The following is a 14,913-nucleotide window of genomic DNA, read 5'->3' on the forward strand; positions in this document are numbered from 1 at the left end:
ATTGTCTATTAAGGAGCCTTATATTACCGTTTTTCAGGATCGGGTTGTCCTTAGACCGGACCCATTATATCTGCCTAAGGTGGCCACTACGTTTCATAGGTCCCAGGACATTCTTTTGCCTTTTTGTGAAAATCCAAAGACCCCTGGCGAGGAAAGATTCCATTGTCTGGATGTCAGGCGTTGCCTGCTGCGATACATGGAGGTTACTAAGGATTTTAGAAAGTCCAGCCAGTTGTTCGTCCTTTTTGGGGGTTGCAAGAAGGGTAGCATGGCTTCAAAAGCCACCATTGCTAGATGGATTAGGCAAGCCATCTCTACGGTGTACAAGACGGAGGATAGGACTATCCCAACTCCATTGAAAGCCCATTCGACCAGATCTCTAGCAACTTCCTGGGCGGAGAAGGCCGGAGCATCTGTGGATCAAATCTGCAAGGATGCCGTTTGGTCCAACCAGGACACCTTTGTTAAACACTACAGGGTGGAAGTCCTGTCCCAACAGGATTTGGCTTTTGGCAGAAAAGTTTTGCAGGCAGTGGTCCCACCCTAAGGTAGGCTTATGTATATCTTGCTTATCTCTCAGGTTGCTGTCCTGGAAGATGATTGGAGAAATCTACGGTTAGTCTTACCGGTAACAGTATTTCTAAGAATCTTCCAGGACAGCAAGCCCTACTTCCCACCCTTACTGGATTTTAAATTGTCTAGTGGTTCCCCTCGTGCACTGGTGGAGGTATTCTACTTTAATCTCAACTGAGGGACGAGGGGGGGGGGAGGGGTTTTTAACCTTGTCTGATTGTGTTTCCTGTAGACTGAAGATCCAATCATCTCTCAGGTTGCTGTCCTGGAAGATTCTTAGAAATACCGTTACGACTAACCGTAGATTTAATAGTGCATGATCATCAGAAAAGGGTTGATGCTGGATGTAAAGAAGCCATCACAGTATTCCTTTTCCCCACCCCTTGACAAAGTGGTTGGTGACCTAATGAGTTGGACACTTAGTGGACCTTTACACCCTGTGACTTAAAATCACATCGGCATACATCTCTGCAATCTGATATGAAATATCTTACATTCGTTAGCTGAACAAACATTTTTATTTTACTTACAATTTTCCCCCCCACTTCCTGGTCTACTTTGGCACACTTGATGTAATGTTCCCAAGTGTTGCATCCTGGGTAGGTTACATCAGCAGATCATTGCTGTGAAATCTCATCTGTAATCTCACAAGATCTCAGGGAAAGGCATTTTCCTCCCCTGAGATGATGTGCATCGTCACATGTGCCAGAGTTACAGGAAGTAAAGGGAGATGTAGTAACTTGCACAAAAATGGCCACTGTTGGAAGACTGGTGAAAAAAAGAGAAATAAGGTATGCAAAAAATAAAAAGCCGGCAATTATCTAGACTTATGTGTATGTAGATTGTCAGTACTAACAATTTCTAAAGGGGCCTTTGTTGTTATTTTGAAGATATGGGTAAGGTTCCTCTAAGTGACATTCTTGCATTACACCGAGCACAGTAAATTGCTACCCAGAGCTGGAAGCTGATCTCGGGGCGTGGCCAGCAGCCGCATGTAGACGGACATGTTCGGGGAAGAGCTCTCCTCCATTATCCTGCTTCTCATCCTCTGGCTTACCTTGCCGTACTCCTGTCCCTCGCCGGCTTGTAGGGCAAGCTCTCTTGTCCCCAAAGGATCCATTTGGAGGTTGCAGGTGGGCGCTTTTACCCGCAGAGATGTTAAAGAAGGAGGGTAAGCAGGGCAGCCTCGTGGTCCAAGATGGTGGTGGCACACCAGGCTGCGCTCCAGACCCCATGCAAGGCTGCTGGGGAGAAAAATAAGGACACAGCAGTGCGATTGGAGAGCTTTGCCCACCACCCTGACACCCCAGCTAAGCAGCACAGGCTCTCCTACCCGGGCGATCGTGGCTCCCATAGAGAGACTGTTAGCGATTCTCCCTTATCTGACTTTGAGGGCCCCGACGACCCTGTGGTGAACGTGAGTATTGCTCCTAAGGCTGTTAAAGGCCCCAAGCCACTCAAGGCGGCTGATCCTACCACTGCTGATGTGTATTCTGCTGTCCAGCTCTCTAATACAGCATTGTCTGCCCTCACGGATCAGGTCCAGGGGATGAGAGCGGATATTTCGTTTATCCGCCATGATTTGCAGAAAGTGCGGGAATGCACGGCTGCCCTGGAGGGTAGAGTTAGTGATTTAGACGACTCTACTTCCTCTTTAATTGCAAATGTCAAACTGGCGATGCAGAAGATTACCGCAAACTCCCTGAAATCTGATGATATTGAGAACCGACTACGCCGTAACAATGTACGTGCTGTAGGTATTCCTGAACGTACCAAAGGAGCTAATGCAACTGGAAGCTCAGCCCAAAGGTCCTGGGCACATTCTTTGGTGTGGCAAAAGCAGTGAGCTAGTGTACACGGAGTATAGCATGCAATATATAGGTTTGTGCTCTTAAGGCACATACACATTGTGATATTTTATTTTTGGGTTGTTCTTTTGAATATTTAACTTCAATTTTCAGGGTAGTTTTCACATAAGTGGTATAAGGAGGTAGCATTATTTAGGAGACAACAGTGAAGGTTTGCAACCAAAACATTTTCACAGTGCCATTCTCCCAATTAGATAATGGAATTTATCTATGTGGCTGTGTCAGTGTATACCAAACTGAAGTACAAATCAGAGTGCCACATCTACCTTTTTGGTGGTTGATAAAAGCATCCAGAGAGGACTCTGCAGCTCCACAGACCTTAGCAAGGACCCTGATTGTGCAGCATTTGCTTTGTGAAACTTTTAAACCACATTAGACTTAACTTGTTACAGAACCCAAACAGTGGTTATTAAATCTGAAGTGTGCTAGTAAAGTGTATATTAAAGGAGAACTACGGGGTTAAGGCTTTTCCCCATAGTTCTCCTTAGGGTAACGGGAGGACACAAACTAGTGTCCTCCCGTCACCCTAAGCTCAGTATAGTTTAGGGTATGCTGTAGCATGCGGTATACTGAGACGCCACAGCTGAAGCGGATCCCGACAATTATGTCTGGATCCGCCCAGCTGCGTGAATGACAGCTGGCTCTGCCTATCTAGAGGCAGAGCCAGCTGTACCTGCCCCTCCCCCATCCGATCTGCCAGTCAGCGCTGGCAGATCGGAGGGGGGAATCCAGCCACTCCCCTATCCCGGCAGAGAGCCGTGACAGGATCGAGAGGTAAGCGAACGCCGGTATGTGTTCGCTCACTTCCCGATCTACTGAGCCAACCTGTGACAGTCTCATTGTCACAGGTCGGCTAGAACTATGGGGTGAGTGAAAAGCACTCGCCTCATAGTTCTCATTTAAACATTAACAATTAACTCTTACTTGCTACCTTTTAGTCTGTGAAATATACCTTTTGAAAGTGTTTTGCTATATTGGTTAAGTAAGTGCAAGGAAAATACCAAAGCTGTCCTTTGAAACACCTCCTTGTCATCTCCAGGAGTCTTATTACCACCCCTCCCAAATTCTTATCCTGGACTTCAGAATAATTAGTGTCTTATGTTGTGGGAAATAGGATTACAGGATTTAGGGGCTGAGTGCATGTCTGGCAGATCAGCAGGTAATTGTCTGTACATGCAGAGTTTTTAAAGGGACACAACATGGCCGGTGTGCATGTATTGCCAGATGTACTTCATTTTTTTTCACATTAACATACTTTAAGGAAAAAAATAATAATTTCAAAGCTGACTCGGTGTTACATTTACAACCACATGTACAAATTTTAAACTGCAGTGTACACCACACCCAAGTACAGTATATTATCCTCACAAGTTGATTTGTGGAAACAAGAGCCTGGGATATGATGACGGCCTCAAAAGAAAGGGCCGTGAGCTGGGAGGGCAAGATCCTCACCCATGATGAAATGGGAAAGCCGATTCAATTGATGTATCAAGTAGGTGATGGTGGCCATCAATGCAGGAAGACCTGTACTTGGACCCTTAAGGATGATGAAAAATTGAATTTTTCTATTCACTGTAAAAATCCTCTTTCTAAATTTAATTTATTAACCTTGTGATCAATAGATCAAACAAAATCAGTAGGTTATCAGTAGAAGTAGGATCCAAACAAGGGGCAGGCAAATTCACCAATGACAACAAAGCAACCCTCTCCCCAACCTGGGTGATTCACACTACTGCCTGCAAAAAACGGCAGCTAAATCTCCTATCCCACCTCAACCTAACCGCTCAACCATCACGTTCTTAAACAATTCATCCCCACACAGCTCCCTCATCATGTATCACTTCTCCCTCCCTTTTAGATTGTAAGCCCTCAGGGGCAGGGCCCTCCTTACCATTTTGTCTTGAGTTGTATTGGGATTGTAATGTCTTCCTTATATTGTAAAGCTCTGCGCAAACTGTTGTCGCTATATAAATACTGTATATTAATAATCCCCAGATGCAGGCACATCTACCTTGTAAAAGTGTATATAGAGGATCAAATTGCCACCTAACAGATGTGATACAAATCCCTGATGGTGAAAAGAACAATAAACACTTACTGCCCATGTGGAATCGGTAGTGACTGCAAAGAGGGGGTCATTAAAAAGATTAAACGGTCTCCCAATCTAGGACAGCATAGCAGATTTGGAAACATTCTCCAATTCAGCTCACTTTCCAGTTCAGGTATGTTGTCCTAGATTGTTCACTTCTCCTAACTCTTCACCCTTGTGTGAATAACCCTGATAGTGTTTCGGTGCAAACAGTTCCTGATTTCCTCTCACTTTAGTAGGCGATACAAGAACTCAACCTGGGGTATAACTTCCCACACCTTATCAAGGTACTGTATCTCGATCAATTTCTCCAATATATTAAAAGGAAATGTGTAGAGCCTCATCGCCTAGTATGGTAAAACTTGAGCTTTTATTAAAAGATTAAACCTACTTGCATAGCTGTAAAGGCAATCGCATGTGTAAAAAAATATCCGTTTGATCTGAGTCACTCAACACTACTCATCGTGATGTCAGCATGCGTACGCCCGTCTGTGTTTCAGGGGTACTGAAACTCGTAGATGGGGGTACGCAAAGTCCGTGACGCAACATGTAGATGGGTCTACACATGCTGATGTCATCACGTTGAGGAGTAGTGTAGAGTGGAGAGAAACTCAGAACAGATATTTTTACACGTGCGATTGCCTTTGCAGCTATGTGAGTAGGTCTAATCTTTAAATAAAAGGAATGATCATTCGCTATGGCAAAAGTCTCTCAACAGACCTTTATGCTGAATGGATATCTCAGCAGACTGCGAGGTCTCACTTTGCCAGGGTCTTGTGGCACCTACAGAGGTAGAGGGCTTTATGCACTTGGTTTCCTTAATTCAAGCCCCTTTTGGGATGAAAGGAACACCCATGGGCTGTGAAGGAAGGAACTCAACATTGTTTATGGCATCTTTGACATACCAAGACTGGGGTAAAAAAAAAAAAGAAAAAGGTACTTTTGCCCTCTGTATTGTTTTTGATGTTCTCGTCCAGCTTTGTAGCAAAAAGGTGACTGCCCATGAGGGAACGATTAGGGTCTCCTTGGAGGTGTGGGCCTCTGACGAGCACCACAATAAAAGAAACATGCAAAGCACCACTGCAGGCACTGTCATGGGTGACACCAGAACACTTCGGTCCAGCGCTGTGCCACACAGGTGCTCAAGACCCTGTACCATCTGATTTATCAGTTCAATTAGGGTTAAACTAACTTGATACATAACAGATAGGCTCTGTGTGTAGAACTGACTCAATTTTGCTGGCTTTTTGGAAAGCACCTTCACCCACTTTCTGCTGTTCCCACAAAGCTTCCTGTGTAGAGGAAGCAGCACACCAGGATAAAGGGGGCAATCTATCCTTAAGATCAGATGGAGGCCAGGTTGCTGCAAAAACACAGCCTAAGGCCTACTGCAGCCTAAAATTGGTCCACAGCCACAAAGTGGAGGTTAGGAACTGAGATACCCCAAGTCCAGGAAAGCACATCACACCGCATCACTTGTGGCTGGTAATATGGATGGACTCAAGAACGTGGGCCGAGCAGGCCTATTGTGAAAGAACATACCTATGTGCAGCCACTCACCAGCCAGAGTCCAGACAGCAAGCAGCAGCCTCCAGGTATCTTGGCCAATGCAGACATAAGGGGAAACATTCTGAGAGGGAGGCTCTTCTGCCTGCTTTTTGTACTTAAGGTATCAGGGAACCCAGCATTAACGACCACTGCTGCAAAGATTAGGGCTGTTGCAATGAATCCAGAAATCGGTGGAGACCCAAGTGCTTGCCGACTGTAGAGACTACAAGGATCCAGCATATCCAGCCAGTTCATCGAATCCAGGAGCTAGGTCAGATATTTTCTTACCCCTTGGACAAAAGGAAACTTGACTCTCGGTTGTAGAGTTAGGCCACCGAATGATGATCCAATTTGGATCTCAAAACTCTAACAGTTTTTATTCTAGGCCAGAAATTAAGGGAATTTACCAGGTCTGTCCTTGCCTCCCTACACCAGGTACTTTCTGGCACTATGCAAACTATAATCAAGGGATCAACCGCAACAGTGGTAAGATCTCTTTTAAGAGAATTTGACCAGTCGGCAAAGTCAAAGAATTTTGGTTTATAGGAGCAGGGACCAGACACTATGCTAGGGAACTGAGAACTGGAACTCAGCTTGCATGGTTTTCCAGTGATTTTAGATACTCAGCATCCAGCTTTTGTATAAAATGTAACCAGGGCCACCAAGGTAACCACAGGTTTTGTATACATCTACGCAGGACTGGTAAGGTAGCCGCAGTGTTATAGGCAATAGAAATTTCCCTTATGCCTGAGGAAGAAATGGAAAAACTTACAGGCAGTGAAATGTTTCTCCTGACCTTAAATGTCACAGTAGAACCCTCTGTCAGGGAAACACCAAAACCCAGAGAGCAAAGAGTTAAGTGACAGATTTGACCTCCCATGAGATTAACATATGAAAAAGGGAAGGGAACAGTTCTGAAGAAGCTATCACCACTGTAAACAGGTTCTGAAACTGTAAGAGATGAAAATTACAGAGTTGTGAATCTAGCCTTACTGTAGGATGACAAGAGAGGGGGTGGAACAAAAAAGAATGCAAAGGATAAGAAAGACGTGCCCAAGCACAGGAAGCCTCCAATGTCATACAAGTGCTGCAGAATGCCCCCTGAAATTCCAGTAAGCAATCCTATTGTATGGGTAAGATAAGGTCACACTAAGGTAACAGCACCAGGAGAAGTCCATGCAAGGCTGAGAGACCAGCAAAAATTAAAAAGGAGAACTATGAGGTGAGTGCTTTTCACTCACCTCATAGTTCTAGCCGACCTGTGACAATGAGACTGTCACAGGTCGGCTCAGTAGATCGGGAGGTGAGCGAACATTTACCGGCGTTCGCTCACCTCTCGATCCTATCACAGCTCTCTGCCGTGACAGGGGAGGGGCTGGATTCCCCCCTCCCCGCTCCGATCCGCCAGCGCTGACTGGCGGAACGGACGGGGGAGGGGGTGAGTACAGCTGGCTCTGCCTCTAGATAGGCAGAGCCAGCTGTCAGTCACGCAGCTGGGCGGATCCCGGCACAATTGTCAGGATCCGCTTCAGCGTCTCAGTATACCGCAAGCTGTATACTGAGCCTAGGGTGCTGGGAGGACGCTAGTTTGTGTCCTCCCGTTACCCTAAGGAGAACTATGGGGAAAAGCCTTAACCCCATAGTTCTCCTTTAAGGCTCACAGTGAAGCAGCTGGGAACAATAAAAAGAAAAGCTTATAAGTAGGGATGTCCCGATACCACTTTTTCAAGACCAAGTACTTGCCGATACCAATTACCGATACTTTTTCTTAAACGGGACATGTGACATGTTTTCTAAAACAATACAGACTAATGATTTTAGGGCAGTTTCTCACCAGGGCTGCGTGCAGGTCTCAGCAGGGCTGTCTACAGGGGTTCAGTGAGAAGAATGGCCTTTGCATTAGTGGTTGTTCCTGGAACTAGCCAGACACCATCCAGCAGGAGGTTAATCAGCAGCAGGAACCCCACGCAACCGCTAGAGGAACCCTGGTTGGGAATGGCAGACCTAGGCTGTTCTCTAGGGTACAAGTACATTCTATACAGCATTTTCAATAGTAAGGGCTTGTTCACACCAAATGCGGTGCGTTCCAGAGCAGTAGCTGCTGGAACGCACCGCAATCCCTCACAAAACTTTCCCCTGCGTTCTGGGGCGGAAGGGGGTGTGGCGGTGCACAGAACTCAATGGCACCGCTTCCACCCCACCCGCAGTGTGATCAGATGCGTGGCAAAACTTTGCCTGCATTCCGTCCCACTGCAAACGCAAAAAATGCTGCTTGCTCTGTTTTTTTGCGTTTGCAGTGGAACAGAACGCAGGCAAAGTTTTGCCACGCGTCCAATCGCACTGCGGGCAGGGGGGCATGGAATCGGTGCCACGCCCCCTCCCACCCCAGAACACAAGGGGAAGTTTTGTGAGGGATTGCGGTGGGTTCCAGCAGCTACCGCTCTGGAACGCACCGCATTTGGTGTGAACAAGCCCTAAGGGTGCCAACTGCAATGCCCCCCTTCTTTTGGTGCCATACACATGTAAACAAATAGGTTTTTCACTCGCAGTAGACACTCTTCATACGCCCGAACTTCCGAAAGCCGAACACAGGATCTATCTCCCGCCTCTTGCTCTTCCCCGGCATGGATGCACTGCACAGTAGAGTCTGCAGAGTTCCATCACACAGAACACTCGGCGCCCGCCCGCCACGCCGTCACACTTCTGTCGGAGAGGTCAGAACGGAGAGGGAGGCTGCGATTGGTGGAGAGTGTATTCCGGGGGAGGGGCTATGAGGGTCAATGGCATCCCACGTGCCGCCTTCTGCCTGTCTTTCCTCTCCGTCAGCCAAAGCTAAAAATATTTAAAGGGCCGGTATCAGCAGTATGTATCGGAGCATTTTCTTCAGTACAAGTACTCGTGAAAATGCCCTGTATCGGCCCCTATACTAGTATCTGTACATCCCTACTTATAAGGCTATGAAATTTGCATGAAGAAAACAGAAGGAGACAGTTACAGAGTCCATATAAAAAAAGCACACATTTCTCAACACCAGACAGCAAGTGTTCAAGGGACAAAACAGATTAAACAGAAAGACACAGGGAGGGCTCCAGGGAGCTAGTTGATAGAAGAGCCATTCCAGCAGTGAATCTCCGGGTTTGGTAGTTTGGTGCAACACTAAAAAAGAGAACCTTAGGAATTACTAGCCCAGATGGAGAAGCTAAAGTATGCACCGACTGGGGGGAAAAAAATCAGTAGGAGATATTGTCAAACAAATTTCTTAGGAGACTTTTTATAAAAGGCATGATACAGTCTACAACATCTAACCTCTAAAACATTAACCTTAAAATGAGGATCGAGCTTCCTGTGGTAGAGGTAAAGCCCAAAGGAGGGAACAACATTTTTACTCTGTGTCAATTCTCCTGAGCACTGTGTTGTCCAAAGAATAAAAAAAGAAAAATACTTTCAACAGTGTATGTTCACTATAAACATTATTTATTTCCATTAAATGATTACATTTTTTGCATGGCAAATAGAGTTGTGTAAAATCCTTTTCCTTGAGTTCACTATGGGACACAGGAATGTAGTAATTCTTAGACAGTGAGGTTAAACTGCTGGCTATATGAATAAACAGCAAACAGCCTGGTATAACTCCTCCCACTATGCCTCAATTTTGTGAAAAGCAATGCCGAGAGTTTACAAAGTAGACTCACAAAGCACAAACTATATCCAGACAATGAAGGGAAATCCCCTTCTGATGTACTGGTTCTTTACAAAATAGGTCCACCAGTTCAGACACACATTTTACAGAGGTGATCGTGACAAGGAAAGTAACCTTGTGAGTAGGGGGAGATAGGGAAATATAAAATAAATAAAAAAAAAAAAAAAATCAAATTTCACTGTGTAACAGGTGAATGCACAGGAGAAATCACATGAGAAACAACCTGTACAAAAGTTTTAACCCAAGTATAGAAGGCTAAATTGCTTTTCTTGCACCAAGTGAAACATAATCTTCCATGTTCAATGGTGTACCTTTCGGAAAATTGACTTCCCAGCATTCACATAGTGAATTCCTCAAGTATAGTCCAAGAAAATCAGCAGAAAGGATTTCCCCAACTCCAAAGATAGATTGATGAGCCACCAAGCCAGAGATAACTTGACCATTGGTAACAGGCAAGTTGGTCTGTCTAGAGACTGAATCTGTTTGTCCCACGATAACAGGATGTTGAGTTGTATGGGTCTGGAGTGAAACTGGGCTAACAGACTTTCCTGAAGGAGGCTACCATCAGCCCCATGAACCTCATGCAAGAGCAAAGAGATTGACTCCTGTGTCCAAGAGTTGACCGAGTCTAGGAGTGGAGAGTATGAAGATTTTTCTGTGGAAGAAAAACCTTATCCTAGACACAACTCAAGCAAAGGCCAGGTACTCCAAGCGATAAGTGGTTTGCAGTGCAGACTTCTGATGGTTTAGGATCTACGCAAACATTTTTAGGGTTTGAAATGTCACATTGTCAGTCAAGACTTGTGCAGACTGCTCTCTTAACAGGAAGTCACCCAGATATCCCACAATAGGCCCTGAGTGCATAACAAGACAAGTACAGGAGCTAAAATCTTGGTGAACATACGTGGTGCAAAGGAGAAGCCGATGCAAAGCAAAGGAATTGCTCATGTGCTGGAAAAATGAGAACGAGGACATGGTAGATTCAATGCATAATTTTTGGGCCCGAATTAGAACATTTAGAGCCATGAGATCCGAAATGGGATGCATGCACCCATTTGGCATGGTAAATGTGAAAAGGTTGCAAAGAAATCCTTGAAGGCCTGAAGGTTTGAGGCCTAGGCTTCTTTACCTGGGGTAGATGAGTACTCTTACCCCCAATGACATCCTTGATTACGGGTGTCCAATTCAGCACCAAAGATATCACCCTCAAAAGGCATGCACAGAATAAGCTTTTACATGCATGTCCTGCAGACCAACATGCATGTTCTGCAGACCAACAACAGCATGTCCTCCGATACGAGACTCATTTGGAAAATAAGAAGGGAGACATCCATCTACGCAGTAGATTAGGGCAGTGAACATGAACTATAAAGATCAAATTTCCATTTATGTTGATCCCCTATTTATAGAGCACTTAATTTCCTTTTTAATACATTCTCCTACTTTGGCAAGCTAACATCACAGCCATTGCAAGCTGCAATGCAGTGCCTGCCAGAGAAAACAAGGAATCTTTAAACCTTGATATTTGTGATCCTTAAACACTGGAGCACGCACTACAGGAATTGTCAGCGCTTTAAAGACATGGCACTGACAAGATAAATAGTGATAAAAATCTACTTCTTCACAAAGTCCTTCTCAAATAGATATCAGGCTGCAAAAAGTTTGGGAGCTTTGAATAGTTTATCAGGAGGAGTTCCCTAGTCCCCAGGCAGGACATATTGGAGTGTGCACCAGAAAAGTTTTTCAAGTCTTAGGACCTCTAAGGGAAATGCAGACTAGTAGCAACGCTAGTAGATGCTATAGGCTGTTCTTCCATTTTTAAGTTGGCATGCACTGCATCAATAAGAGCTAAAATGGTTTCTCTAAGCCTGGGAGCTGTAACAGATGTTTGCAACTCTTCAGGGACCACTATCATCTGGCAAGAATTTTTGAGACACTTCAAGGCATGCTTGTAGCCTCCGTAGAGGTCAGCAATCAAAGTTTCAATTTGGCCCATACAATCTGCAGTGAAATCCTCCTGGAATAAGGCCAAAGAAAGGGCCACACTTGACAAAGCTAAGAAAAACTCCAAAGAATTAAGGGACTCAAGCAAGGGAAGAAAATTCTATGCTGTCGGTGTCAGGCCTTTAAGGGGGAGCATTGCAAGCCACCCGGAACGGACCATGAGCTGGAGGAACACAATAGAGAAAGAACAGAGCTTCAAATGGCTAGAGGTGCACTGTAAGACGCAGCATGGGGTAACCAAGGTAGAACTGTGCATTTCTTAGGAGCAGGAGCGGGAAGGTGTGGAGTGTGCATGCATGATGTTTGACTCAGTGATTCAACACTTCCACTGCATTTCAACTATTTCAATCCCCTGGCCTATTAATCCAACATTTCAATAAAATAGTCCAAATAAAAGTGGTAGCTTCTGATGCTCAGCCCACCCGGTCCACTCGTAAATGGATTCTTCAGCGAGAAGGTCACACAAGAAGCTGTGGGGTCCCAGTATGGCCTCCAAAGCTATTGCTGAGGATATGCGGATCCGGATAGCTGAATAAAGAGACTGGCTCAAGCAGTGTGTGGCAAAGTCTTGCTTAAAAAAAAATATATAATCTTGAGAAAAAGAATGGCAAGTAAAAATGGTTAAACTTTGCTCAGTAAAGAAAAGACATCCATCCTCCTAGGTCACTAGGAAAAAGTGACAAATGCTGGGAGTGGGACGGGTTATATCACATGCTGGGAGTGGGAGGGGTTATACCAGGACAGTCACTTTTTTTTTTCCCCATTTGTTACTGTGCAAACCCTTGTGTATGCGGCAGTATAACCTGTATGTCTACGAATTACTACATTCCTCTGTCCGTCAATGAACGCTGATTCAGAAAGTCACTGATCTAGGACACGCATGCAGAAAAATCTAAAATCACTGTCCTGCACTTTTGTTGCAGTGCAGTAACTTACTGGCTAGGAAGGGCAGGATAAGGATGGGGGCCCCAGAAACACATATTAAAAAACAAGCCAGTGTCAGTTCTCATATTTCTATACTCAATGTTCTCCTATAAGCTCCTGATGTAGCCATGGCCATTCCACTATATGTACATTTGGAATAAATATCAAAGTTAAATTACATTTCATTTCCACAATGTTAAACTTTATTTATGTTCTCTTTTAGCAAGTTTTGACATAAGTAAATATACATGGACATTTGTATGTTTTATGCAATAATGTAGGTGTGAATATTTTATATTCCACCATAAAGTAGTAATCTAAAGGCAACAGAGGCCTTGTACTCCTGGGTCCACTAATGTTTTGCACATACTGTACAGTACTGTCATTAGTACAATGAGATCAGAAATCCTGTAGAATGTAATGACTTAGCATGTTCCATTTCTAACTGATTCCAGATGAATAAAAGACCCAAATGGATTAAGAATGTGACTTAATATAGAAGAGACCTTAATAAAAAACAAACTAATACAACTAGTGCCCCTTTTTAAGATATAAGGCAATTAAAAGGTTATGGTCAAAATACATCTCTGCTCCTTGTGTATGTTTTATACAGTACTTGCTGGATTCTGGTATTCCAAAATGAGGAGGTAACAGTGACCATTGCCTTGTAACAGAGGTCTTTTGCATTGTCTAAATACAGATGGGTATTAAATCAGTTTAAGTCCTCTAAACCACACCCTTGTACATGTCCCGGTGAAGAGTCTAACTTTATTCCAAACACTACAGGAGGGAATCATCTGTGCAACCACCCTCCAGCCCATAACGGAATTCCTGCAAGTTGGATACTCCATAGAAGTGGATAAAAGCTGCTGCCACGACTAGAACATGGAAGATTTGGTGGGACTGGAACTGGAAGAAAAATATAGAAAGACATGTTTGAGTACAATGCAGAAAAACAATACAATATCATCTTAAATTAGATTGATAGCCATCACCAAGTCTATACAGGTATTGGATCTAGAAGCAGAGCATCCAGCCCTTATCCTGGGGCCACATATGCTCTCACAGTGGCATCACATTGATGTCTGTGTAAATAAAGCATTAACACTTGTGTTGACTGAGCCTTGAAATATCAGATTCATTACTTTTCATAACAATTGTGATCACAGTAATAAACCAAATTGAGAACAGCAGCAATGTTATGTTAATATACTACACTTACCCATATATCAAATTTGCCAGGAAAAAAACGTTCAGGAATCCTTGCTGCATATAGCCCAGCTCCTGTTATGTACATAACGGCCATTAAGAAGAACCAGCCCATCTGACCCACAGTAGTTGCTTTAACAAAGCCTTCCGCAATGGTGAAATGGAGGGTTGGAACAATGCCACTCAGACCAAGACCAAGAAACACACCTAAAGAAATACGGCAAAAAGACAAGGCAGGATTCATAAATAGGTATAAGAAACTACAAATATAAATAAATACAAGCATTATGTAATTTTAGCATGTTTCGGTTATTTAAGTCATAGAAGCCTTTACAGACAACAAATCCCTACCTAAAAAGCTTTTTACATTAAATCTGAACTCTATTAATCCTTTGAACATAGTGATACAAAGCCGTATACTGAGCTGTGACGGCTATCATATACAGTTAAAGCTGACTACACATGTAAATTGTAATATTTAGGTCAGCACATAGTTGGGGATAGATCTGAAGCAGGTTGTGCGCAGGTCATACAATCAGATTATAATGTGTGTAAATAGCATTATGTCCACTTTAACCTACCCTTGCCCATTCAATAGCAGTCTGTTTAATGTTTACAACAGACAAAATGGTTTTTGTTTATGGCAAGCAGTTTTAGGTCTAGGTCTTTCACAATAAACCGGGTTCATGATAGTGAATTAATAAAAAATGGTGGGGCAAAGTTTGCTATAGCATAGAATGTTTAAACCAGAAATAAGGAAGTAAAGAAAAACAGGAAGTTAAAGTAACACTGCTTTCAGAATCAGACTGATAAATGTAACGGATTTGAGACTTCCAGCATTCTCATTAACTGGAAAGAGGTGGAATAAAAAGAGCTGGACCTGCAAGGTTTGTCCTATTGGTGTGGCAGGCCAATTAGGATGTGAAAGAGTCAGTATAGGTGATCTGACTACTGGACAGGCATCTTTTACATTGCAGATGATCTCCACTATCTCCTTG

The 14,913-nt window shown here is 43.9% G+C and overlaps 1 protein-coding gene across 1 annotated transcript in view; it reads right to left on the reverse strand.

The window, feature by feature from the left end:
* Positions 1 to 12,912: 12,912 nt before the first annotated feature.
* The window catches only part of ADIPOR1 (adiponectin receptor 1), a 28,195-nt gene continuing 26,194 nt past the window's right edge, over positions 12,913 to 14,913 (reverse strand). The window contains exons 7-8 of the mRNA XM_018556911.1: positions 13,929 to 14,122; positions 12,913 to 13,615 (exon numbers count right to left, since the gene is read on the reverse strand). Of these exons, the coding sequence (XP_018412413.1) occupies positions 13,487 to 13,615; positions 13,929 to 14,122 (323 nt within the window). The 3' untranslated portion in view covers positions 12,913 to 13,486. The remainder of the gene's footprint in view (positions 13,616 to 13,928; positions 14,123 to 14,913) is intronic.

This window comes from Nanorana parkeri, unplaced genomic scaffold (genome assembly GCF_000935625.1).
Source record: "Nanorana parkeri isolate BGI_ZX_2015 unplaced genomic scaffold, ASM93562v1 scaffold257, whole genome shotgun sequence".
Lineage (NCBI taxonomy): Eukaryota > Metazoa > Chordata > Amphibia > Anura > Dicroglossidae > Nanorana > Nanorana parkeri.